Source organism: Mytilus edulis, chromosome 3, assembly GCF_963676685.1.
Source record: "Mytilus edulis chromosome 3, xbMytEdul2.2, whole genome shotgun sequence".
NCBI classification, from domain to species: domain Eukaryota; kingdom Metazoa; phylum Mollusca; class Bivalvia; order Mytilida; family Mytilidae; genus Mytilus; species Mytilus edulis.
The window spans coordinates 52,788,938-52,814,745 of record NC_092346.1 but is presented as its reverse complement, the minus strand read 5'-3'; the positions used below and the strand labels follow the sequence as shown (position 1 = coordinate 52,814,745).

The window sequence follows — 25,808 nt, the reverse complement described above, 5'->3', positions numbered from 1 at the left end:
GTAAATCTTAGTAATCTTTTACAAAAATCTTCTCCTCTGAAACTACTGGGCTAAATTAATCCAAACTTGGCCACAATCATCTTTGGGGTATGTAGTTTAAAAAATGTGTCCGGTGACCCGGCCATCCAACCAAGATGGCTGCCACGACTAAATATAGGACATAGGGGTAAAATGCAGTTTTTGGCTTATAACTCAAAAATCAAAGCATTTAGAGCAAATCTGACATGGGGTTAAATTGTTTATCAGGTCAAGATCTATCTGCCCAGAAATTTTCAGATGAATCGGACAACCCGTTGATGGGTTGCTGCCCCTGAATTGGTAATTTTATGGAAACTTTGCTGTTTTTGGTTATTATCTTGAATATTATTATAGATAGAGATAAACTGTAAACAGCAATAATGTTCAGGAAAGTAAGATTTACAAATAAGTCAACATGACCGAAATGGTCAGTTGACCCCTTAAGGAGTTATTGCCCTTTATAGTCAATTTTTAACCATTTTTCGTAAATCTTAGTAATCTTTTACAAAAATCTTCTCCTCTGAAACTACTGGGCTAAATTAATCCAAACTTGGCCACAATCATCTTTGGGGTATCTAGTTTAAAAAATGTGTCCGGTGACCCGGCCAACCATCCAAGATGGCCGCCATGGCTAAAAATAGAACATAGGGGTAAAATGCAGTTTTTGGCTTATAACTCAAAAACCAAAGCATTTAGAGCAAATCTGACGTGGGGTAGAATTGTTAAACAGGTGAAGATCTATATGCCTTAACATTTTCAGATGAATCGGATAACCCGTTGTTGGGTTGCTGCCCCTGAATTAGTAATTTTAAGGAAATTTTGCTGTTTTTGGTTATTATCTTGAATATTATTATAGATAGAGATAAACAGTAAACAGCAATAATGTTCAGCAAAGTAAGATTTACAAATAAGTCAACATGACTGAAATTGACCCCTTTAGGAGTTATTGCCCTTTATAGTCCATTTTTAACCATTTTTCGTATATCTTAGTAATATTTTACAAAAATCTTCTCCTCTGAAACTACTAGGCCAAATTAATCCAAACTTGGCCACAATCATCTTTTGGGTTAGTAGTTTGAAAAATGTGTCCGATGACCCGGCCATCAAACCAAGATGGCCGCCATGGCTAAAAATAGAACATGGGGTAAAATGCAGTTTTTGGCTTATAACTCAAAACCCAAAGCATTTAGAACAAATCTGACATGGGGTAAAATTGTTTATCAGTTCAAGATCTATCTGCCCTGAAATTTTCAGATGAATGGGACAACCCGTTGTTGGGTTGCTGGCCCTGAATTAGTAATTTTAAGGAAATTTTTCTTTTTTTGGTTATTATCATGAATATTATTATAATCAGAGATAAACTGTAAACAGCAATAATGTTCACCAAAGTAAGATTTACAAATAAGTCAACATGACTGAAATGGTCAGTTGACCCCTTTAGGAGTTATTGCTTATAGTCAATTTTTAACCATTTTTCGTAAATCTTAGTAATCTTTTACAAAAATCTTCTCCTCTGAAACTAGTGGGCCAAATAAATCCAAACTTGGCCACAATCATCTTTTGGGTTAGTAGTTTGAAAAATGTGTCCGGTGACCCGGCCATCCAACCAAGATGGCCGCTATGGCTAAAAATAGAACATGGGGTAAAATGCAGTTTTTGGCTTATAACTCAAAACCCAAAGCATTTAGAGAGATCTGACATGGGGTAAAATTGTTTATCAGGTCAACATTTATCTGCTCTGAAATTTTTAGATGAATCGGACAACCCGTTGTTGGGTTGCTGACCCTGAATTGTTAGTTTTAAGGAAATTTTGCTGTTTTTGGTCATTATCTTGAATATTATTATTGATAGAGATAAACTGTAAACAACAATAATGTTCAGCAAAGTAAGATTTACAAATTAGTCAACATGACCGAAATGGTCAATTGACCCCCTTAGAAGTTATTGTTCTTTATAGTCAATTTTTAACAATTTTCATAAAATTTGTAAATTTTTACTAACATTTTCCACTGAAACTAATGGGCCAAGTTCATTATAGATAGAGATAATTTTAAGCAGCAAGAATGTTCAGTAAAGTAAGATGTACAAACACATCACCATCACCAAAACACAATTTTGTCATGAATCCATCTGCTTCCTTTAATATTCACATAGACCAAGGTGAGCGACACAGGCTCTTTAGAGCCTCTAGTTGATTAAGTCACTAGAAAGTAACCTGAGCAAGCATGAATATGAATAAAACTTTATATAGCTTTTATGCATTCTTTAGAGCACTACAACCTCAGTTATTGAGACAGGATAGGTGATTGTTGATAAAATATGTGCAGACATTATACTTTTATTTTTCTCAATTTCAGATTAAATGAATTTACCAGCATATATGATATTCTTATGATTCATGCAACCATCAAAACCAATCATGCAAGATCGTCATGGGTAGTCAAAGTCATGAAAAAAAACCAAACTCATCAACACAACCATCATTAGTATTTATCAAGACAATTGATGGATTATAATGTGGATATATTCTATGCAATAAAAAAGAGATGTGGGATAAATGTTAATAAGACAGCAAATCAACCAAACTAAACCATAGTTTCTTCTTTTAATTTTCGAACCCTGTTTACTTTGGAATAGGGACAATTATGGAGTATATAGCATTTATGTTCATTACGATTTAATTGGAAGTTATCAGTTACTATAATAAAAACATATATTGCAGAATTTAGTACAAAAAAGCATGAATCAACTTTTTCACCTTTTAGGAAGTTTGTCAACATGGTCAATGAAAAGTCTCTTGGAACCAGGTTTTATATTTTACTTTTGAATTATATGAAATTTGACAAGACTTATTTATCAATATATTCCTTGTTTAGACTTCAGATGCATCAAACATTGATCTGAGTAATATGAACAGAGCTTTTACAAATAACCTTTGATATTTTTCGAAGGAAAAAGGAAATACTTTATGACAAAAATAAGTGCAGAATAATTTATTTAAAGGTACTCAGAACACACTTATATGTATAAAACTTTCAGATATGAAATATTTGTATGTCATTGTACTTTTCTTTCCAGGAAGGTTTACGTCCTCCTAATGTTGACAAGTTGGAGCCTATTGAAGAAAACGTATATGATTATGAAGTGTTTGTTGCTTATACAGAACATCATGAAGATAAAAAAAGGGCAGAAGAGATAATGGACTATCTTACGGAAAATGGTATAGCTGAAAGTGATATATTGCATTGGGAGAAACTCATAGGTGGTTCGTCTTTTGCTGAAGGAGTTATCTCAGCCTCAAAACAATGTAGATGGTTTGTTTTTCTTTTAACAAAACATGCTCTGAAAGAAGAATCCATGAATTTTAAAGTTTTAGCAGCACTGAATGACAGTATATATAATAAAAAAGTTCGAGTAATACCTGTTGTGGACCAATGTGATAATTTGCACATTCCAGAAGCACTGAGATGGATCACATACATTCCATTTGATGATCAAAATAAAAAGCATTTGAAGAGTTTATACAGTATTGTTAGTGGTATGTTTATATTCAATAATTCAAATCAATACATTACATGTCCCCTCCACAGAGAACATAGGGATTTAACATTTTATTCAATAGAGAAACATAAAATAGCAAAAATTATCAGCAAGATATAATCTACAAATAATTCACTTGGCATAAAGTCGCCAGGTTACTCCTTATAAGAGTTATTATCTTTGAAAGACCAAGCTTTCCCATTTTTTTTGGCTTTTATTGCGAACCCTATCATAGTTTTCCATAGATTCACCTGCAAGTTACCTGTCCATTTAAACTTTTGTAAGTTCTATTGTCCCATTGAACAAATACAACAGGTTGTTGGCTTTAGTAGTATAGATTGGAAGGTTAAATGACTAAATCAAGTATATGTCTTCAAAAATGTTCAACTTAGAAATTATTTATAACAACATAATTGGATTTTCAATTAGGAAGGGATACTCCTATGGAAACCCAGATGATACTGCCAGCAGGGGATGTAGCCAATGGTCTAGCTTGGGGATATGTCACAAACTATCTGAGGAAGATATTACCAGGTAATCATTTTGTTAATATTTCTAATGGCTTACTTTTGAAAATTTGGAATTTGCACAATACTTTAATTAAGAAGTTGCATATACTTTGACTAGTATCACAATATTGCTGGGAATTGGCTTCCATCATTATTTCTATATTGTTAAAACTTTAACAGAGGTTATATTATTTGTTGTTTAGTCAAACTAGCATAAATTTTACTCTACAGTAACCTTGAATTTATTGCAACAGAAGATTTTATAGTTTTTACTCTTTAGAATTATATTCCAAATATACACAGAAAAAAGTCCAACAAAATCTAACTTGAGGAAAACTAAAAAATCACAATTATAAAATCCATATGGAGATTTGCATTGAAATGGGAGATAACTCTGCAAAAAAAACCACAAATATCAATTTAAATTAATACAAAATTATAACCTTACTGCCTATAGGTTGCACTTTGTAAATACACTGTTTCTCAAAACACGCCTCTTTTGGGGAGTAATTGAATATTCATAGAAAATTAATTTTGTTTACATACTGGTTCCCAGTTATGCTCTCTGTGTTCCATATCGCAGAGACAGAACTTGGGAATGTTACCAGTAAATAAACACATGCATATTGTTTACATTGAAATCTGTGGTAACCTTTCATTCGAGGTAGGGGTAGTTAAGAAAATTAGTGTAAGTTTAAACTCTAAGAAGTTCAAGGCATATAAACGTTGAAAATATGCCACACAGCCCTATATTTTGACCTTTGAAAAAAATTGTGGTGCATATGAACTTTCAATTCTAGGATAAGATTTTTTTCAAAACTTCATAGTAAAAGTGGTACAGTTTTAGCCGTAAAAGGAGTTCCTATGAGAAATTGCATTGTCAATATTTACAGAAATGCAACCTATATAGGGTGAAAAAGGGGAACATTCAGAATTTAACCAAATTTGCTTTATTTCACAGATTTTTAAAAAATTAACTCAAATAAGAAGTTTTATAAATATTTAATGAAGATTGATAGAATCCTGGGCCTTAAATATGATGACTCAGCATAAATTCACAGTTTACAGTATGCATAGTTAACTTAAAGTCCTGGATACAAAATTAAATCATAATATTTGCATATTTGTAAGTAAATTGTTAAGAAGTGCTTTTATTTACTCTTCGCAGTCATTGTTTTTTTGTCACCACGGCATAATAAATACAAGCTAGAAAAAACAAAAATATCTCAAGAAAACTTACAAATTACAATAGTGTGTTCTATCCTGAATATGTACTCAATATTCCAAATTGCTAGAAACAGCAGAATGATTTAGGAAATTTGAGGCCCCAGAGACAAAAAACATAGAAAATTGCCTACCCCCTGGGTCATAAAACAAATAATTTAACTCGTAAATGCTATGATTTTATGATTTTAAAGTTCTTGATATAGAAAACAATAGCTATGCTTGGAAGTTATGCAAAAATCAGATGTTAGCAGTCATCTCTACAACATTTTTAGTGAATTTATATCTCAGACTGGTATCTGCATACATACAACTATTGAAAATATGGCTTTGTTTGAACACTTCTAGTATATATAGTAGCTAAATTGTGTCAGATATATGGTTACAGATGATACTGTTGTGACAAGAATTCTAAATTGACCATTTGAGGCAGAAAATGTGTTCTTTAATTGACAAATAGGCATACAGTAAGATGTGGACTGGAGATAGAGGTTGGATTGGATACTTTATATAATCTTGAATGTTGTAATGATTGACTGCTAAACATTACATTTATGATATTTTGATATGCTTTCAATATGTTATCAAAACAGTTTTTAACAGGTTCTAGGCATTTTTTATCAGAAAATATGCAAATAGGGGAAGCTCGCAATAATTAAAGTCTTTGTTTTCAAATTCTTTTAAAAATTGAAACAGGGGAGGGGGTATAAAATGTATAGTAAAGAAAAACTTAGAGTATACACAGTGATTTCTATAAGACTTTAATTCTGATAAATGAGTATTAATGTGAGAAAAACTAATTTTAGAGAGTTTTCTATTTGAATAAATGTCTGTATAGGTTGCACTTTGTAAATACAGCTGTTTCTCAAAACACGCCTCTTTTGGGAAGTAATTGAATATTCATAGAAAATTAATTTTGTTTACATACTGGTTCCCAGTTATGCTCTCTGTGTTCCATATCGCAGAGACAGAACTTGGGAATGCTACCAGTAAATAAACACGTGCATATTGTTTACATTGAAATTTGTGGTAACCTTTCATTCGAGGTAGGGGTAGTTAAGAAAATTAGTGTAAGTTTAAACTCTGAGATGTTCAGGGCATATAAACGTTGAAAATATGACGCACAGCCCTATATTTTGACCTTTGAAAAAAATTGTGGTGCATATGAACTTTCAATTCTAGGATAAGATTTTTTTCAAAACTTCATAGTAAAAGTGGTACAGTTTTAGCCGTAAAAGGAGTTCCTATGAGAAATTGCATTGTCAATATTTACAGAAATGCAACCTATACTCAACAGAATGTATTAATTCTTGACATTTTAGCCATCTTTAGAGTAAAACAAACAACTCTAAAGGTGTTTTCAAATCTTTTATCAAGCAACAACCTAGATTTCATATATAATTCATTTGTGGACCATTTATTAGATTTATCAGCATGTCAAGGTTATTATATCAAATTTAATAAACTAATTAAGCATATATTCTTTTTTTTTGTGGTTTAAACAAGGTAGATGCTGAACATATATACAGATATAAACAATACCAGATGTTCACATTATTTTTTCAAAATGGTCACAAAGCCATAAATTTACAATTTCTTTGATGAAAAATGTGCAAAAAAATAATAAAAATACCGATAACACTTCTGTTTTGTACATTTCATGAGCAGAAGATTATATAATATGGTCAAATACGAACTTACAACCCCATCAAAGTATCATACATTACATGAATTTTAACCCTTAGACTGCTGCATTCATTTCTATTGTACTTTTGTGTATTGCTGAATAATATTTTAATCACTGATGAAATAAACATGCTCACTTACAATTGCTGTATCTTTGTAAATATTAAATATTCATCAATAAAAGTTATATAAAAAAGTATTGGTAGATTCTGTATTTTTTATTTATTTTATTTTTGTGTGAGTCTCTGGTCATTTTTTTACCTGTACAGGTGCAAATAGAGGTAAACAAAGGTAAATTTTTTTTTTCATGTTTTATTAACAAATCCATCAATGTAAAAGTATCCATGACTTCAGAATTAAACCAATACAGTTAAAAATCTCTTTTAAGAACTAGTTCCATTGTGATTATAAAAAAAAAAGTTTCTTCTCTGACCAACACCCTTTTTTATGCAAATATTTTCCGGTATTTTCCTCCGGCTTTCTCTGCGCGGACTTTTACTTCCATGTTCAAATATATTTATACGACAAGTTCATTGTTATAGCTTTCATCAATAAATAATTTTGACAAACTTAAAGTTCGGATGTCAGTCAATATTGATACACATTTGAAAGGCGAAATGATAAACATCCCAAATCCTGTTTCATGTCATCCATTTTGAACAAGGTCTGGGATTCCCCGTGGTTCTCGCTTTAAAAGTCTTCTGTTCACAGTTTTGATAGAATGTTTCTATTTCCATCTATTATATCTTCTGTTCTCATCCAAATCCTTTTAATTGGCTGCCGCTGTTAAATCATTATCATTGAAATACTTCCGAACATGTTGGTCATTTCTCAAAATAATATCTGCCATTTTGTCACTTTTTTCATCAAAAAATTTTCACTTTCAGTTTGATCGCTTTTACCTGATTTAAAGTCGAGAGACACTCGAAAGAACGCAGATTTTTAACCAATCAGAATCCATACAAGTCGAAACTGCCGCAATCTCATGAATATTGACTCCGCCCATTCCATGGTAACTGTGTAAACAAACGAGTTACGGAAAACGACTATAGTCGTGCGTAGCAGCAGCGGACTGCTTTATTGGAACAACAATAGTCGCGCGTAGCAGTCTAAGGGTTAAGAAAATCAACCAAAAACTGAAGAAAAAAAAAAATTTGCAGAGTTATCTCCCTTTCCAATGTTAATTTAAGAAATTAATGAAAATGCTGATTTTGAGGTATCCTTTATTTAGATTTTATGAGACCTTTTTTCTGGGTATATTTGGGGCTAAATGCTATAGATTAGAACTAAAACATTACCTGTTGCAATTAGTTTGAGGTTCAAACTTAGTTTGACTGGACTATAGTTGTATTACACTTATTTTGTTTATTGAAGCATTACACATTATGTTTGTTTAACTAATGCTGGTAAGATTTTAATATTTTAATGCATGAATCATGCTGATTTTTAGAACTAAGCAAATAAACAGATTGATTTAGTGATTGTTGTTTGCTTTACACTTCATTAGCACAAAAAGGCTACGTGGCGACAATAAACAGAAGAAATGTCCCATTATAAAAGATAGAGCACAAACTTCCATTTTTTGTCTTGCCTGAGACGAAAATCCAATGTATCCCATAGTTATTACTAACCTGTGTCACCATCAGAAATATAAAGTTTTATATTTCAGAAGATTGAAGACCAGGATGCTTCATAGCTTGTATGCAAATACTTAAATATGTTACTAAGTATCTGTCTGTCATATGTCCACTGCCTTGACCTCATTTTCATTGTTAAGGGACTGGGTTTTTTTGTCATGTGACTCCCATTTATAACTGCAGGTAAAAGGATAACTACATTTCGTGTCTGGGATCCTTGGAAGACTTACTGGGTCAGACAGCGTTCACCTCACCTCTGCCTCATTTCATTGATCTATGATTAAGGTTAAAGTTCCCTAGTTTGTTCTGTTTCTCAGATACTACAAGCAGTAGGTCAATTATATGTGGTAGATGGAATGTGCGTAAGGGGTTTGTGTCAGTCTGGCAGGTTTGACCTCATTTTCATGGCTCATTGGTCAATGGTCAGTCGCAGTATGCACAACATAGGGATTACTATCTGGGTGCAACCATGTAAATTATTTGTATAAAGCTTAATATTTCAGAAGGTAGAAAACCTGGATCCTGCATACTAAGGGTGCAGAAAGCTTATGTTAAAATATGGTAAAAGTTTCTGTCTGTTATATGTCCATTGCCCTTGACTTTATTTCCATGGTTCAGTGACTGCTTGAAAAAAAAAATGATTTTTGTCATGTTGGTTTTTCACTTATGATGAGTAATAGGATAACTATATTTTGTATCTGGGTTCCCTTCAAGGTCGACAAGTCAGACAGGATTTACCTGACCTTGACCTCATTTCATGGATCGGTAATCAAGGTTAAACTTTCATGATTGGGACTGTTTCTCAGATACTATGAGCAGTAGGTCAACTATAAGTTATGTATAAAATTATTGTATGGGGTACATGTCAGTCTGGTAGGTTTGATCTGAGCATGGTTTTATTTTTATGGTTTATTGGTCAATGTTAAGTTTTTTTGTGTTTTGGTTATTAAATTTTCCAAGTACTATAAGCAAAAGGTCAACTATATTTGGTGTGTGGAATGATTGTTAGGTGTACATGTTAGTGTAGCTCGTATTATCTGACCGTGACCTCATTTTCATAATTATTGGTCAATGTTAAGTTTATTTGATACTTATACAATGTATAAACAAACCTTCATAATACAAACTTTCAAATAATTCAATGATAAGGCGAGACATTTCAGCATATACACTCTTGTTATATATGCTCATTGTTTACTAAAGGTATAATTACACAAAGCCTATAAGGCCAGTGCAAAGGATTATAACAATAATAATAATAATAAAATTCATTATTTTCAGAAGGTTAAATAGTCTACAAAACAGTTTATCCGCACCTGGCCTTCTACATCTACATTCAAACAGGCACAGTTTTGATAGACAATTTCAATACATAAACAAAATAATAATAATACTTCAAAAACTAGTAATATACTGTTATACAAAACCGTATACGTTGTACAATGCATCTTACAGCCAATGTTTTTTTTATGTGGAAAATATTAACAATATGTTCTTTTAACCTCTTACTAGGCATTTTAAATGAAATAATTCCTGCTTTTGAGAGAAAAGGGACTGCAGACTTCAAATGTCCACACAAGCTGTACATATTCATTCCTAAAAGTTGTAATACTGGTAATGTCGTGGAGGACAACAATGGAAGAATTGTCAATTTCACCGAAACTGCACCTATATATCCATTTGGAAACAAGAGATCAGTTATCTGTAACATTTACAAAGTGTCATCGAGCAGTTGTTTTAGGAAAAAGGTACACAGTGTAAACCAAGCTCTTTTTGTTTAGCCCTTTAGGCTCGCTAAGCAGAGATTTAATAAGTGATGTGACCTAAAATTAATTTTCACAGGTATGAAATAGACATAATTTTTAACACAATGAGGTCATAACATTCTTTGATTTCTTAAATATGGGAATAGTACCTTATTTCTTAACTTATTGTCTAATAGATAGCATCAAGCACATTTGGAAGTTTATTATATTTTTTGAGTAAATGTCAACTACCGGTTTAGATAATGATACATTTATATTCTTGCTATTGTTAATGTTTGGGTTTTTTTTTCATTTTGCAGGAAATATACTTTGCTGGGCAGTATGCTGCACCTGTGACTTGTTTAGGAGAAATGAAAGATTGGACAATTGCTGGGGTTAATAATGAGACCATAGGATCAGAAGCAGAAAGATTTTATGGAATTGTTAGTCAATTGATGAAAAATGCTGCACCTGAAAAGGCTCAGTATTGTGAATTTATCTACTTTGATGGTAGGTAGTGTGTGTACTTAAACGATACTGTAGTATTTTTATTGAAACAATTACTTTAATTAAAGTATAATGAGAAGGCATTTAAGTCAAGTTGTAAGTATATACTGGTTGTTTTAAGTTATTTCCTCATTGAAAAAATTATGAATAACTATTTGATTTCATTAATAAAAAAAAATGACTATTTCGTATGTATGGCATTACAGTAAACATGGTAAAGGTTGCATACTTAGGTCAGTTCTTAGGTTAATGGAGCACAACAATATATTAAGTTATAGATAGATTTAACTGAATCATTTTTGTCCTGCTTGATGAGGTCAAAACGCGAGACATAGGTATGCTGTTTCTGGTGTTGGCGACAGTTAAGCGTCAACAATGTATTAGTTTGTGATTATGTCTAGTTTTTGGTGAACCACTAGTGGTAAGTTAATGATATTTGGTATGCAGTTGTATTAGTATTAGCACATCTTATTACCATGGAGATTAGCTGGCCCCGACCCCTCAGTCATGGTCTATTGACTTTGAAATTTTTGCTTATTTTTCATGTATTAGTTTGTGATTAGGTCTAGTTTATGGGGAACCACTAGTAGTAAGTTAATGATAATTGGTATGCAGCTGTATTAGCATTGGCATATCTCGTTCTATTTTGAGTATTTGGCCCTGTCCCCTCAGTCATGGTCTATTGACTTTGAAACTTTTACTTAGTTTTCATGTACCGTAAATTGGGAAATTTTGGTGTCGGGGTATTTTGGCGATTTTCTCTCAAAAAGCATGTGTTTTAATTTTGTGTGCATAATTTTGATGCTTTGTCTAATTGATATGTTTAGTTTTGGAACAACATTATTGACATGCTCATTCATATCTGCTTTTATTTAACCGTTATTGAAAAAATATCATTAAATTTCTCAATCTAAAAACACCACAAAGTTAACGTAATATTAAAATCCGATACAGATGTGGATGAATTGCAAATAATTCCGTATTTCACGGTTCAAAGCTGAGAATGAATAAGAAATACAATCTTTAACGTTAATATTACTATCTAAATAGATTAATTCCTTTTACTAGTATCATATGAAATCAATTTTAATGATCTCTTTTGCAGTACATGTTTGTTTATTAATAATCATTCATTTGAATTTTAATTCTTATGCCTCTGGCAGTATATGTTTATTAATTGAAGATAAAGGACAATCAGTTTTGATATTCTAATTACCAACAACGGGTCTAATCAGAAATAGCTTGGCATATTTAAGACATGTGTGAATAAAAATTCATGTTGTGTTTTCTTGACAATTAATTAAAAATTGTATAGTAATGTTGTCAAATTATATCAGGTATTTATTTGCAGATTTGGCTATGTATTGAATTGTAGTAAATATACAGAAGATATAATAACATGAAATCTTTTCCTTAACAATTAACATAACGATTTCATTGTACCTGTAGGCGATTTTGGTGATTTAATTTTTAGTGTATGATTTATTTTCGTGTGTTTAATTTTGGCACTTTCATTGGAGGCACCAAATAAACCAAAATAACCCAATTTACAATATTAGTTTGTGATTAGGTTAGTTATGGGAAACCACTAGTTTAAGGTCGATGATATTTGGTATGCAGTTGTATTAGCATTGGCACATCTCATTGCCATGAAGATTGTTTGACCCTGCCCCCTCAGTTATGGTTTATTGACTTTGAAGTTTTGCATAGTTTACATGTATTAGTTTGTGTTTAGGTTTGTTTAAAGGGAACTTCTTATGATAAGTCAATGGTATTTGATATGATGTTGTATTAGCATTAATGGCACATCTCATTTCAATGGAGATTATTTAGCCATGTACCTTCATGGATCATTGACTTTGAATATTTGCAAAACTTACATGTTGAAGTGTTGCTATTTTAATTTCAACATTTGCATTATTGAAATTACAAAAAAGCAAGACATCTCTGTGATAACAGTTTTAAAAAAATCATAATTTGATTTAGTCAACATGCAATAAGTGGGAGACCTCACCATCACAAGACTTTTTCAGTTTGAGTTTGAGGCCTTGGTGGCCGAATGGTCTAAGTAGTTACTAGTTTGAAAGGTGAAGCTTTATTAAGTAAAAGTTTTAGAAATTAAACAGTTAAACCAGTAGAAGATGTTTTCTATTGTTGTAAAATTATTTTTTTAATGGGCCACTTGTGGTTATCCTTAAATATTTTCTAACAACAAATCGACTATGGTCATTATGGTTTCAGAACTTCATAGCAACTGATTATACCCATAAAAATGATCTGAATAATGTTTTAACTTAATAGAAAAAAAGATATGGCCCATCCACCCATGACAAAAAAATCTATACATGCACAGCAAAAAGCACAAAAAGCATTGAAACATTAACCCTTTTATTACTGTTTTTCATTTAAAAGTTCCAATGAGGCCTTGGAAGTGGTTATAAACTTAAAACTTGCTCCTCCACACACAATTTTGCATAATCTTTATTTTTTACATACATTACTGTGACTACTGTCAGTATTGCTCTCTACCTGTTGCAGTATATTCCAAAGTCTGATCGAATTGCAATTTGTTTTATCCAATCAAATGAAAGTATTACATGTTGCATTCTTCTGACAAGAAATATCTTAAAATTAATGCTTTAATCTATATATTATCAGATTATTACATGGCATTTTTCATATCGCATGTATTATCAGCCCTAGATTCAATATCAGCCCAAGAGCCGCATGGCTCAAGGGCTGATATTGACTGAGGGCTGATAATGCATGAGATATGAAAATTGACATGTAATTATCTTTTTATCATATGCTTCAACAATGGAGAAAAATAACAAATTCATTAAAATGATCCTTTTACCATGTTTACGTGGTTCCAAAATAAAAGTTCATAGATTGAAAATTTCACTGACATCAGATCCCAGATGTAGTACATTCAATATGAAATCTTTCTATCATAAGCCTCAACAGAGAAGAAAAATATTATAATATGGACGAATCACCAAAATAAATAATTCAACAATATACATAATGAACACTGTTTGGAAAAGTCAACTTTTTTTAAAGAAAGTTTCTAAATTATGTTAGAAACTTTCAAAACATGCGTTTATTTAATATTTTTTATTATTATTAATTTTATTCTTTTAAACAATATACTTTCCAGTATCCAAATATGATTGTTTTGTAAAGTGGGGTGCTCATTTTCGCAATATCTTTCCATGTTTTCCACAGTTTATGTTCAGGTCCATATGTTTTTGAAGTATACTGAGATTTCTATATGAAGATAACTTCAAATGCAAAATATTCTTAAGCTTGAAAACGTGTTTGTTTGAAAATAATCATCTGTAAAGTAAGATTAAAGGGTGTTTGAAATTTCCTGATGTTTTGTTAACGGGGGATACATATTTGCCGTTTTTATACATCTATTTAAACCAAAATAACTGCAGCTTTAAACAATATTTTTCAAATCAATTTCATTATAGATGGCAATAGCAGACATTTTAAAGGTGTACAGAACTGAAATTTAGGGCAATCAGGCAATCAGATTTACTAAGAAATAACTCTTAGAAATCGTGTTATTCATTTAGAAAATTGGCCGAAAATCGTTATCCGTTTTTCGGTCCTTTGCGGTAAGTGCCGCAATTTTGTCGTAGTTGAAAATAAAATCATATTTGTTATAAAAATCTTAGTTACCGGCATATTTCTTCCATTTCAGCCATCTTTTGAAGTATTTACAAATCAAAATTATAAAATGGCAAAATTGTGTCCCAGGCGAATATGCGCACCCCACTCTACACTGCTTTGTAATGTTTTTCATTGAAATCATAGCATTGAGGTGTATTTTCTGGAATTTGCCGAGTATCACCGGAATGCCATGCGATAATGTTACGGAAAGGCATGTGATAACAATCGAAGCATGTGATAAACTTTTCATATCAGCCCGCTAAGCAACAATTAAAAAAATATGGAGTTTACATTACAAAATCCATATCATATGTCGTATCATCATGAGACACCAATATCAGCCCAAGGGCCTTTAGGCCCGAGGGATGATATTGGTCGAGGGTGATACAGCATGTGATATGTATTTTGCCATGTTTTATACGCTTTATCATATATTTCAACATGAGAGTATTATATTATATGAACTAGCTGTTTTCTGATCAATAGCACTGGGTTACCTTCAGTTCTACTTTTCTCTTGCTTCAAAAGCCTTAAAAGAACTGCTCAATTATTTATCCGAAGCACCTGGGTTACCTTACAATTTGCGTGCTGTTGTTTTAAAAAGATTTTGTTTATTATTGTATGGGTGTGATAAAGGGTATGCGATAAAGGGTAGGGGTGTGAAAAAGGGTATGCGATAAAGGGTGCGCATCAAAGTTGCGCGATATGGATTAAACAGCAGGCTATTTATCAAATATGCAAAACTACTGTATTTACTACTAAACATATGATAAATGTTATTTTCATACAGTAAAAATCATATGTTATTTAGTCTAAGTATATGATAACATTGTATATTAAATGTTTTGTTCTTGTTTTTTTTCCCTTTATAAAATGCGGCCATGCTACATATTGTGTTATCATCTGCTCTTTTACTTTGCAATCTTTTGCAAACAAACTTTGTTTAAATTCAGTATTTTTATTCGCCCGTCTAAAATAGGACGTATTATGGTATACCGTTGTCTGTTCGTCTGTCTGTCCGTCTCTCGTCCACACTTTTGGACAATTACTAAAATATGCTTCCATCAACTTCAATGAAATTTTGGTTAATTGTTTATATCTATTGATGTATGCTTACTTTCGATTTTTATAAATTTCAGATTTCACCTTTCTGTGTTATGAATTTTTATGCTTAAAAAAGGGTGGATTTTCCAGTTTTCAGACAATCACTCATAAACACTTTCACAAAATTTTATGAAACTTTGGTGAATTGTTTATATCCGTTGATCTAAGCTTTAACAGCCTAATTAATGTACCAAAAAAATCATTTGGCGCATAAAGACAAGCTAAAAGGGCAATGGCGTATACTGTGCTTATAGCGCAGCACTTTTTTCATTTAGATATTGAAAAAAAAAAACATTAATAATATTTGTGAATGATATATTTCAGACACTACACATTCCTTAGCAGATATTATGGAGCAGGAAATCAACGAACAATGTACAGATTGAATGTACCAATTAGTTCTGACTTTTTTAGTTTTACTGTTTGTGGTGGATCTCTCTTTTCTGTTACTGTAAATTATGGCATAAACTTCTAATTTATTAAAAAGTGAAATTGACACATAAGATGGTCTCCATGTATTGTATGTAATTTTGTAAAAATTATATGTAAAGTCGTTCAGAAAATTAAATATTATTCTTATTGTTCATAAAGTTCAAGGGGGGGGGGGGGGGGTAAACCAAAGAATTCAATGTTGTTTATCAAGTGATACAAATTGAATGCAGAACATTTTAATTTTGATCCCTATCAGGATTAATGGAGATGTGTCACTAACCTATTTACAATGTTCAATCTTTATAAGGACAATCCCCAACCCAACACCAGGGAGTGTTAGGACACTGGTTTGAAACTTGCACATAATTTTCACAAGAGTAAACGTGGACAGGACAATAATTATTTTTTACTTTCAACCAAGCTCTTACTACCTGCAATTTTGCGGGTGTGTTCTAGTGTATTATAATTTATATGACAATTGGTGTGTTGTGATATGTTTTGTATATATGTTAAAGTCCCTAATGAGTGCTTTCTTAAGAATACAGTCCCTGACATTCCTTTTATGCCTTAATCATTTAGATTTGTGATCATTTAATGGTAGTTTGTAACAGTAAAATATCAGAAGTGATTTCAACAATTTGATTTCATTGAAATTAAACTGACAGTAATATCCACCTTCATGAATTCAATTGGTATTTTGAATTTTAAAATTCCATAGTGATACATTTTTCAGGGTAATGCTAAATATTGTATTAAATGTATTAAAACACTTATGTTCCTGACTTGATAGCTGTATCTTCCAAGAAAGACCTCTACCTCTTGAGTGTTTAAATACCATTGTACAATACCAAACAATTGATGAATAATATGTACTCAGATATATAAGTTACAAATATTTTTTATGTGTATAATCATATTTGTCAAGAAAATGTTATTATTTTTATTATTTATGTGATGTGTAGTGTTAGCATTCATCTGTTTTAGAAAAAAAAGTTCAACTACCATAATAAACAAAGGAAGATAAGTCCAATTCAAGATAATGCTGAATTAAAGCAATCTATAGTCTCTATACCCTTTATTTCTCACAAGCATTTCAATTTCTTTCAATTACATCTGATCACTATGGCTTGTATTTTTATACGACCGCAAAAATTGAAAAAAATTTTCGTCGTATATTGCTATCACGTTGGCGTCGTCGTCTGCATCGTCGTCGTCGTCCGAATACTTTTAGTTTTCGCACTCTAACTTTAGTAAAAGTGAATGGAAATCTATGAAATTTTAACACAAGGTTTATGACCACAAAAGGAAGGTTGGTATTGATTTTGGGAGTTTTGGTCCCAACATTTTAGGAATTAGGGGCCAAAAAGGGCCCAAATAAGCATTTTCTTGGTTTTCGCACTATAACTTTAGTTTAAGTTAATAGAAATCTATGAAATTTTGACACAAGGTTTATGACCACAAAAGAACGGTTGGGATTGATTTTGGGAGTTTTGGTTTCAACAGTTTAGGAATTAGGGGCCAAAAAAGGGCCCAAATAAGCATTATTCTTGGTTTTCGCACAATAACTTTAGTTTAAGTAAATAGAAATCAATGAAATTTAAACACAATGTTAATGACTACAAAAGGAAGGTTGGTATTGATTTTGGGAGTTTAGGTCCCAACAGTTTAGGAATTAGGGGCCAAAAAGGGACCCAAATAAGCATTTTTCTTGGTTTTCGCACCATAACGTTAGTATAAGTAAATAGAAATCTATGAAATTTAAACACAAGGTTTATGACCATAAAAGGAAGGTTGGTATTGATTTTGGGAGTTTTGGTCCCAACAGAATAAGGGGCCCAAAGGGTCCAAAATTAAACTTTGTTTGATTTCATCAAAATTGAATAATTGGGGTTCTTTGATATGCCGAATCTAACTGTCATGACTGTGTATGTAGATTCTTAACTTTTGGTCCCGTTTTCAAATTGGTCTACATTAAGGTCCAAAGGGTCCAAAATTAAACTTAGTTTGATTTTGACAAAAAATGAATCAGTTAGGTTCTTTGATATGCTGAATCTAAAAATGTACTTAGATTCTTGATTATTGGCCCAGTTTTCAAGTTGGTCCAAATCGGGGTCCAAAATTAAACTTTGTTTGATTTCATCAAAAATTGAATAAATGGTGTTCTTTGATATACCAAATCTAACTGTGTATGTAGATTCTTCATTTTTGGTCCTGTTTTCAAATTGGTCTACACTAAAGTCCAAAGGGTCCAAAATTAAACTTAGTCTGATTTTAACAAAAATTGAAATCTTGGGGTTCTTTGATATGCTGAATCCAAAAATGTACTTAGATTTTTTATTATGGGCCCAGTTTTCAAGTTGGTCCAAATCAGGATCTAAAATTATTATATTAAGTATTGTGCAATAGCAAGTCTTTTCAATTGCACAGTATTGCGCAATGGCAAGAAATATCTAATTGCACAATATTGTGAAATAGCAAATTTTTTTTAATTAGAGTTATCTTTCTTTGTCCAGAATAGTAAGCAAGAAATATCTAATTGCAAAATATTGTGCAATAGCAAGATTTTTTTTTAATTGGAGTTATCTTTCTTTGTCCAGAATCAACTTAAATCTTTGTTATATACAATATACAATGTATATTCACTTTTTACTACCAACTGATAAATTAAAATAATCTTTACCATTCAGTGATAACAAGCAGTTTTTTTTACATCTTAATATTTTATGATGTATTTAAATGAGTAGTTATTGTTGCAAACTCCATTAGAAATTTTAATTGAGATTAGTTTTGGAATAAGGGAAAGGGGGATGTGATTAAAAAAATTGGGTTCAATTTTTCTCATTTGAAATTTCATAAATAAAAAAGAAAATTTCTTCAAACATTTTTTTGAGAGGATTAATATTCAACAGCATAGTGAATTGCTCTAAGAGAAAACAAAAATTTTAATTTCATTAGAACACATTCATTCTGTGTCAGAAACCTATGCTGTGTCAACTATTTAATCACAATCCAAATTTAGAGCTGAATCCAGCTTGAATGTTGTGTCCATACTTGCCCCAACCGTTCAGTGTTCAACCTCTGCGGTCGTATAAAGCTACGCCCTGCGGAGCATCTGGTTAATGAGTTTTATTGTAGCTTTCTGTCTTATATAGAAATGAGCAGTCTGAAGGTTTCTATTTTAATTTTACATGGTACATAGATTATTTATTAGATTTTTAATGTAATTTTATTTGATATTTTGTGTTATAAAAGCTTATGTGAACTGGCAGCTCATTTTGTATTACCCTTTATGTTTTCAAGGCAAACAGGGCTTAAATTAAAACTGTACATTAATATGGTTCTTGAAATGAAATTACTGTATCCAGCTTCTTATTGTGTCATATGTCAAATAGCTATTCTGATTTTTTACAATTTGGAGGTTATTGAACTTTGCCGTTGGATGGTAATATCAGCCATCCCTGGTTTATGATTAGTCCTAATGACTCTTCTTACTTTTTTAATATGGTTTCCGGATAATTACTTTAGTATATAAGTAAACAGAAATCAATAAAATTTTAACACAATGTTTATAACCACAAAAGGAAGATTGGGATTGATTTTGGGGGTTATGGTCCCTAAAGTGTAGGAATTAGGGACCCAAAGGGCCCACATATAGCACTTATCTAGTGTCAGAACAATAAGTTGTGTATTAGTATTCCAATTGTTTTGAAATTGTACCACAATGTTTAATACCATAAGTAGAAGGTTGAAATATATTATATATGGGGCAAACAGTCTATGAATAAAGGGCCAAAAAGTGGCCAAAAACAAGCATTTTTGTAGTTTCAAGTCAATGAATTGGAGTTATCTTTCTTTGTCCAGAATGGTTGTTGAATCACTTAAAAGTTAAAACCAATGCTTGATATAATCTTCTTTGAAAATTGGAGTTATCTTTCTTTGTCCAGAATAGAAGATTCAACTTAAATCAATGCTATATACAAGAAACAATGCAATATTCACTTTATTACCAACTGATAAATTAAAGCAATCTTTACCATTCAGCGATTACAAGCACTTTGATGACCATTCTAGGGTTATGTCCCTTTACACGTGGAAAAATTGAAGAATTTTTTAGTTTCTGTTCTCTTAACTTAAGTTTGTCTCAACTAAATTTAATGAAATGTGTATATATTTCTTATTACCTCTAAATTCAATAAGGGAAAGGGGGCAGTAAAAAAAAAAAAATGGGTGGGGGTAAATTATTTTCCTTATTTCAGATTTCAGAATTTAAAAAGAAAATTTCTTCAAATATTTTTTCTTTGAGAGGATTAATATTCAACAGCATAGTAAATTGCTCAAAAGAAAAAAAAATGTTTAAGTTCATTGACCACATTCATTCTGTGTCAGAAACCTATGCTGTGTTAACTATTTAATCACAATCCAAATTCAGAGCTGTATCCAGCTTGATTGTTATGTCCATACTTGCCCCAACCGTTCAGGGTTCCACCTCTGCGGTCTTAAAAAGCTGCCCCCTGCGGAGCATCTGGTTATATATTCAAAAGGTGTGCATAATGGTTTTACACTAATACTTTTGGGGCCCTTTATAGCTTGTTGTTCGGTGTGAGCCAAGGCTTCGTTTTGAAGGCCGTACATTGACCTATAATGGTTTACTTTTATAAACTGTTATTTGGATGGAGAGTTGTCTCATTGGCACTCACACCACATCTTCCTTTATCTATATAATATCTGAATTTTCATTTTCTATAAATTTTCCACTAATGACATAGTTAATAATGGATGAGAGCATTAATGTGCAATCAACAACCTTTGCAAGATCTATCTTCCCTGAAATTTTCAGATGAATTGTACAACCCATTGTTAGGTTTCTGCCCCTGAATTAGTAAATTGAAGGAAATTTTGCCGTATTTGGTTATATACTTGAATATTATTATAGATAGAGATTAACTGTAAACAGCAATAATGTTCAGCAAAGTAAGTTTTACAAATAAGTCAGCATGACCAAAATGGTCAGTTGACCCCTTAAGGAGTTAATGCCCTTTTATAGTCAATTTTTAACAATTTTCATAAATTTTGTAGATTTAAAAAAAAATCTTCTCCTCTGCCACTATGAAGATGAATTTAACCAAAGTTGTTAACAATCATCATTAGGGTATGTAGTTTAAAAGTTATGTCTGAAGACCCCGCCTGCAAACCAAGATGGCCGACATGGCTAATAATAGTACATAGGGGAAAATGCAGTTTTCGGCACATATATCTAAACTCAAAGCATTTTGAGCAAATCTTTCAGAAACAAAATTGTTCATTAGGTCAAGATCTATCTATTCAGACAATTCAGGCAACCCGTTGTTGGGTTGCTGTCCCTGAATTGGTAATTTTAACATTTTAGCTTTTGGTTATTATCTTCAATATTATTATAGATAGAGATAAACTATAAACAGCAATAATGTACAGCAAAGTAAGACCTTCAAATAAGTCAATCCACCCCTTAAGGAGTTATTGCTCTTTATAATCTTTTTTAACAATTTTCCTAATTTTATAAATTTTTACAAAATAATTTCCACTGAAACTACTGGACCAAGTTCATTATAGATAGAGATAATTGCAAGCATCAAGAATGTTCAGTAAAGTAAGATCTACAAACACATCACCATCACCAAAACACACAATTTTGTCATTAATCCATCTGTGTCCATTGTTTAATATGCACATAGACCAAGGTGAGCAACACAGGCTCTTTAGAGCCTCTAGTTTATTCATCTTGTTTTCAAATCAAAACTGATGTTAGTAATGTAAACAAAATTCTTTGCAAAAGTCTGATCTTAAATGAAAAAAAACAAATAGCTTCTGAATGCTAGTTTAAATCAGACAGCCAAATGTATAGTTTATTATATTTGCATTTTATTTGTCAGATAGTTCTGTCAGCTTTTTACCATCCAAATTCTACTTTTATATTATAATATTTTACAAGTTCATCATATCCTTTTCATATGATACTTAAAGAATTGCTTGTACTAAATGAAATTTTTACCACATATTTTGGAATATATAATAGTATGAACATTTTATTTCCTATTTTACGTGGGTTTCAGTTTTTATACAGTCTTTATTTCTGTGTAACTTCAAACCTGATGGATAGAGATATATTTAGTATGTAGTATTTGTAATACTTCAATTTAAATGAATCATTTAACAAATATAAATCTTGCAATAAGATATGCTTGAATTATAGAAAACTGTGATGCAGTTGATAACAAACATCATCTATGACAGATGTAATGGAAGGATAAAGAGTCAATTACACCAATATAAGTTTTTTTCCAGCCATTGAAATGAGTTATTCTTTTTTTTTTCAGATGCTGTACGTCTTTGTTTGATTTTAACGATGTATTTTTTGTTTAAAGTTTTTATAAATTGAGTAAATGGCAATTTTTAAAAAAAATTGGCAAGAACACATTTGTACCTATTATGTCTGTTTATTTTGTACACACATCGTTGTCCATATAATGGGTTTTTTTGTGACTGTCATACAATTGAGAGGTTTAGCTAGCTACAAAACGAGGTTTGATCCACTATTCTTTACATAAGAAAAGGCATGTACCAAGTCAGGAACATGACAGTTGTAATCCATCTGATTTCGGTTTCCTGTAATTAGTTTTAATACTTCAGTTTTATCATGTATATCTTTTATATAGTCATTTTATAAAATTTACTGTCTGCAAAAGTATAAATTATTCTAAATAATAGGGATGTTCTAGTACCTAACAGAAAACCCTGGCCGTTTTTGGCACAACTTTTTTGAATTTTTGGTCCTCTATGCTGTTCAACTTTGTACTTGTTTCGGCTTTCAAACTTTTGTATCTGGGCGTCACTAGTAAGTCTTGTGTGGACAAAATGCACTTCTGGCGTATTAAAATTTTAAACCTGTTGCCTTTTGTTAGCTGTTATTCGTGTGTTTCTTTGTCAATTGTGTTCTCCTGTTTGTTTGTATTGTAGTCCTGTAATGTTGTGTTGTCATTTTAATGTTATATTTCACATGGCCATAAAAGAGGGAGATTTGGCATGCCACAACACCAGGTTCAACCCACCATTTTTTCTTTTAAAAATGTCCTGTACCAAGTCAGGAATATGGTCATTGTTATATAATAGTTCGTTTCTGTGTGTGTTACATTTTAACGTTGTGTTTCTTTTGTGTCGTTTGTTTCCTCTTATATTTGAGTGTTAATACACATTATTATAAGACGTGTTACTGATCCCAAATTCATGTATTTAGTTTTTATGTTATATTTGTTATTCGCATCGGATTTTGTCTTATGCTTAGATCGTTTCTGTGTGTGTTACATTTTAATGTTGTGTCGTCATTTTCTTGTATTTAATGCGTTTCCCTCGGTTTTTGTTTATGACCCGGATTTGTTTTTGTCTATCGATTTATGAGTTTTGAACATCGGTATACTACTGTTGCCTTTATTTGAGCTTTTGATTTTGCCATTTGATTACTTGATTACGACTCATGTTATTTGATGGGAAATAGATTAGAATGAAATTCAAAACAGTGTGGCTGTGGCCATTGGTTGACATATTAAATTCATCCATTGACTGGGACAATTTAGGTGAACGTTTGTATGTTACGACCACTGCTCACTATGTACTTTTTAAAGACACTTAAACTATGGGGTCACCATAGGTTCTCAACACCTTAATAAAGTAATTCGAAAAATTAATCAGAAATAACAAGATGTTTTGATTTATATCAATTATATAAATCAAACCTGATTAATTTTTCGAATTATTTTATAATTAAAGGCGTTATGAAACCTTTGGTGACCCCACAGTTTAAATGTCTATCGTAGGTACGTCGTGAACAGTGGTCGTTACAGACAAACGTTCACGTAAATTGTCCCAGTCAATGGATGAATTTAATGTGTCAATCAATGGCCACGGCCACACTGTTTTGAATTTCATTCTATTGGGTTTTATTTGTTATTTGAAACAATAATAATTCACCGATGTTGATTTGTTCACATCTCATAAATCCATTAAGGAGATACATGTCAAAGCAAAGAACAGAAACTGAGGGAATCCCATGAAATCTGAAAGAGGGAGGCCGGATACATTGACAGGGTAAAGGTGTTTTGTGTGTACATAATTTTCAAATGTTTTTGCCACGATTCTTTCTACAGATCAAAATGGCGAATAATTTGTTCACATATCGTTGTCAATATAATAGAATTTTATGCGACTGTCATACAAGTGAGAGGTTTAGCTAGCTATAAAACCTGGTTTCATACATATAAAAAAAATGCCTTTTCTAAGTCGGGAATATGACAGTTGTTATCCATTCGTTTGATGTGTTTAAGCGTTTGAATTTGCCTTTTGATTACGGACTTTCCGTTTTGAATTTTACACGGAGTTCGATATTTTTTATATTTAACTTTTTATTCACATAGATGTGTTCCTTACACAAAAAAAATGCCCCAAGAGAGTTATGATTATGAACGAATGAATTCGACACTGCATACGATTTACGGAACCCATCACATATTGTTTTAAAGATACGATATAATAATGGTGTCATTTCACTAGCTATGTGTTTTTTCGTGGTCTTAAATTTGTATACTACTATATCAGTAAACTGGTTTGAAATGTAAAATATTGTGAAAATGACCGTTTAACTTGTATGGTTTTGATTTCACTCGTTCTTATTCTCATGCTGCCTGTTTGATAAAGTGTTGCTTGCGGGGCAAATTTGTGTTATTCCCTCGCCGGGATTCTAATTCATGCTATTGTGGGATATCATGACAACACCACTGCACTGTGCATAGCGCTCTAAACCACTCGCCCACCTAGACTGAACTATATAATCAGCTTTTGTTGGCATGTTGTTAACTTACCTTATTTTTTTTTTGTGCGGGGATGGGGTTAATTACTGTCGTTCGTCAGATGCCCTCATCTCACTTTTGTTAATTAAGAAAAATATATATTTCATATCTCAAATTTTAGCTCGTTAGCAATGTTGTTAGCGATTTAATAAAATAAGTAACAATTTCAGGGATTTAACAAACTCACTGATACTCACGGTAAGTGATTGTGTAAAATCATTAACAGTTACCTTGTTTTTACAAATTCAATGCTATATGCGTTTATATAGGACGATTTTCTAGATATCGTGGCACCAAATCGCCTTGCACTCTACCCGACGCGCTATACCACTCGACCACCTACAATTCTAAAGCTTTTTGTGGCCGGGACGGGGTGTTATTTTTCCTCGTCAGTTTTAATCTAGCGTCGTAACACATTACATGATCCATAAGGCATGAAGATGGATTTTTTTACAGATCAGCTGAATTATCTATTGCAGAGGATCTAGAAATTTAATGTAGGATGCAATCACAATTACAATCTTATTATAAGAACATATGAACCAGTCACAACTCTAAGACGGATTTTATCAATCGGATCACCAATTATGGTGGTGCAGGCTGAAAACACATTCTTTATATATAGTTCGTCTAAATAACAGCCTAACTATGTTAGATCTGTAAATTTGCGGAAGCAAATTTTTGTTCTTTCCTGGCCTATATATTATATAAACGCTGAACTTATAATAGTCTTGGCGGCCTAGTAGTCTTGAGCGCTGGACACAGGGAATATCTCAATAAAATTGAGAATCGGAATGGGGAATGTGTCAAAGAGACAACAACCCGACCAAAGAGCGGAATACAGCCGAC

General features: G+C 31.8%; 1 protein-coding gene across 1 annotated transcript in view; it reads left to right on the top strand.

The window, feature by feature from the left end:
• The window catches only part of LOC139516813 (uncharacterized), a 43,094-nt gene extending 26,875 nt beyond the window's left edge, over positions 1-16,219 (top strand). The window contains exons 8-12 of the mRNA XM_071307137.1: positions 3,097-3,556; positions 3,988-4,092; positions 10,127-10,362; positions 10,680-10,869; positions 15,976-16,219. Of these exons, the coding sequence (XP_071163238.1) occupies positions 3,097-3,556; positions 3,988-4,092; positions 10,127-10,362; positions 10,680-10,869; positions 15,976-16,037 (1,053 nt within the window). The 3' untranslated portion in view covers positions 16,038-16,219. The remainder of the gene's footprint in view (positions 1-3,096; positions 3,557-3,987; positions 4,093-10,126; positions 10,363-10,679; positions 10,870-15,975) is intronic.
• Positions 16,220-25,808: the final 9,589 nt, after the last annotated feature.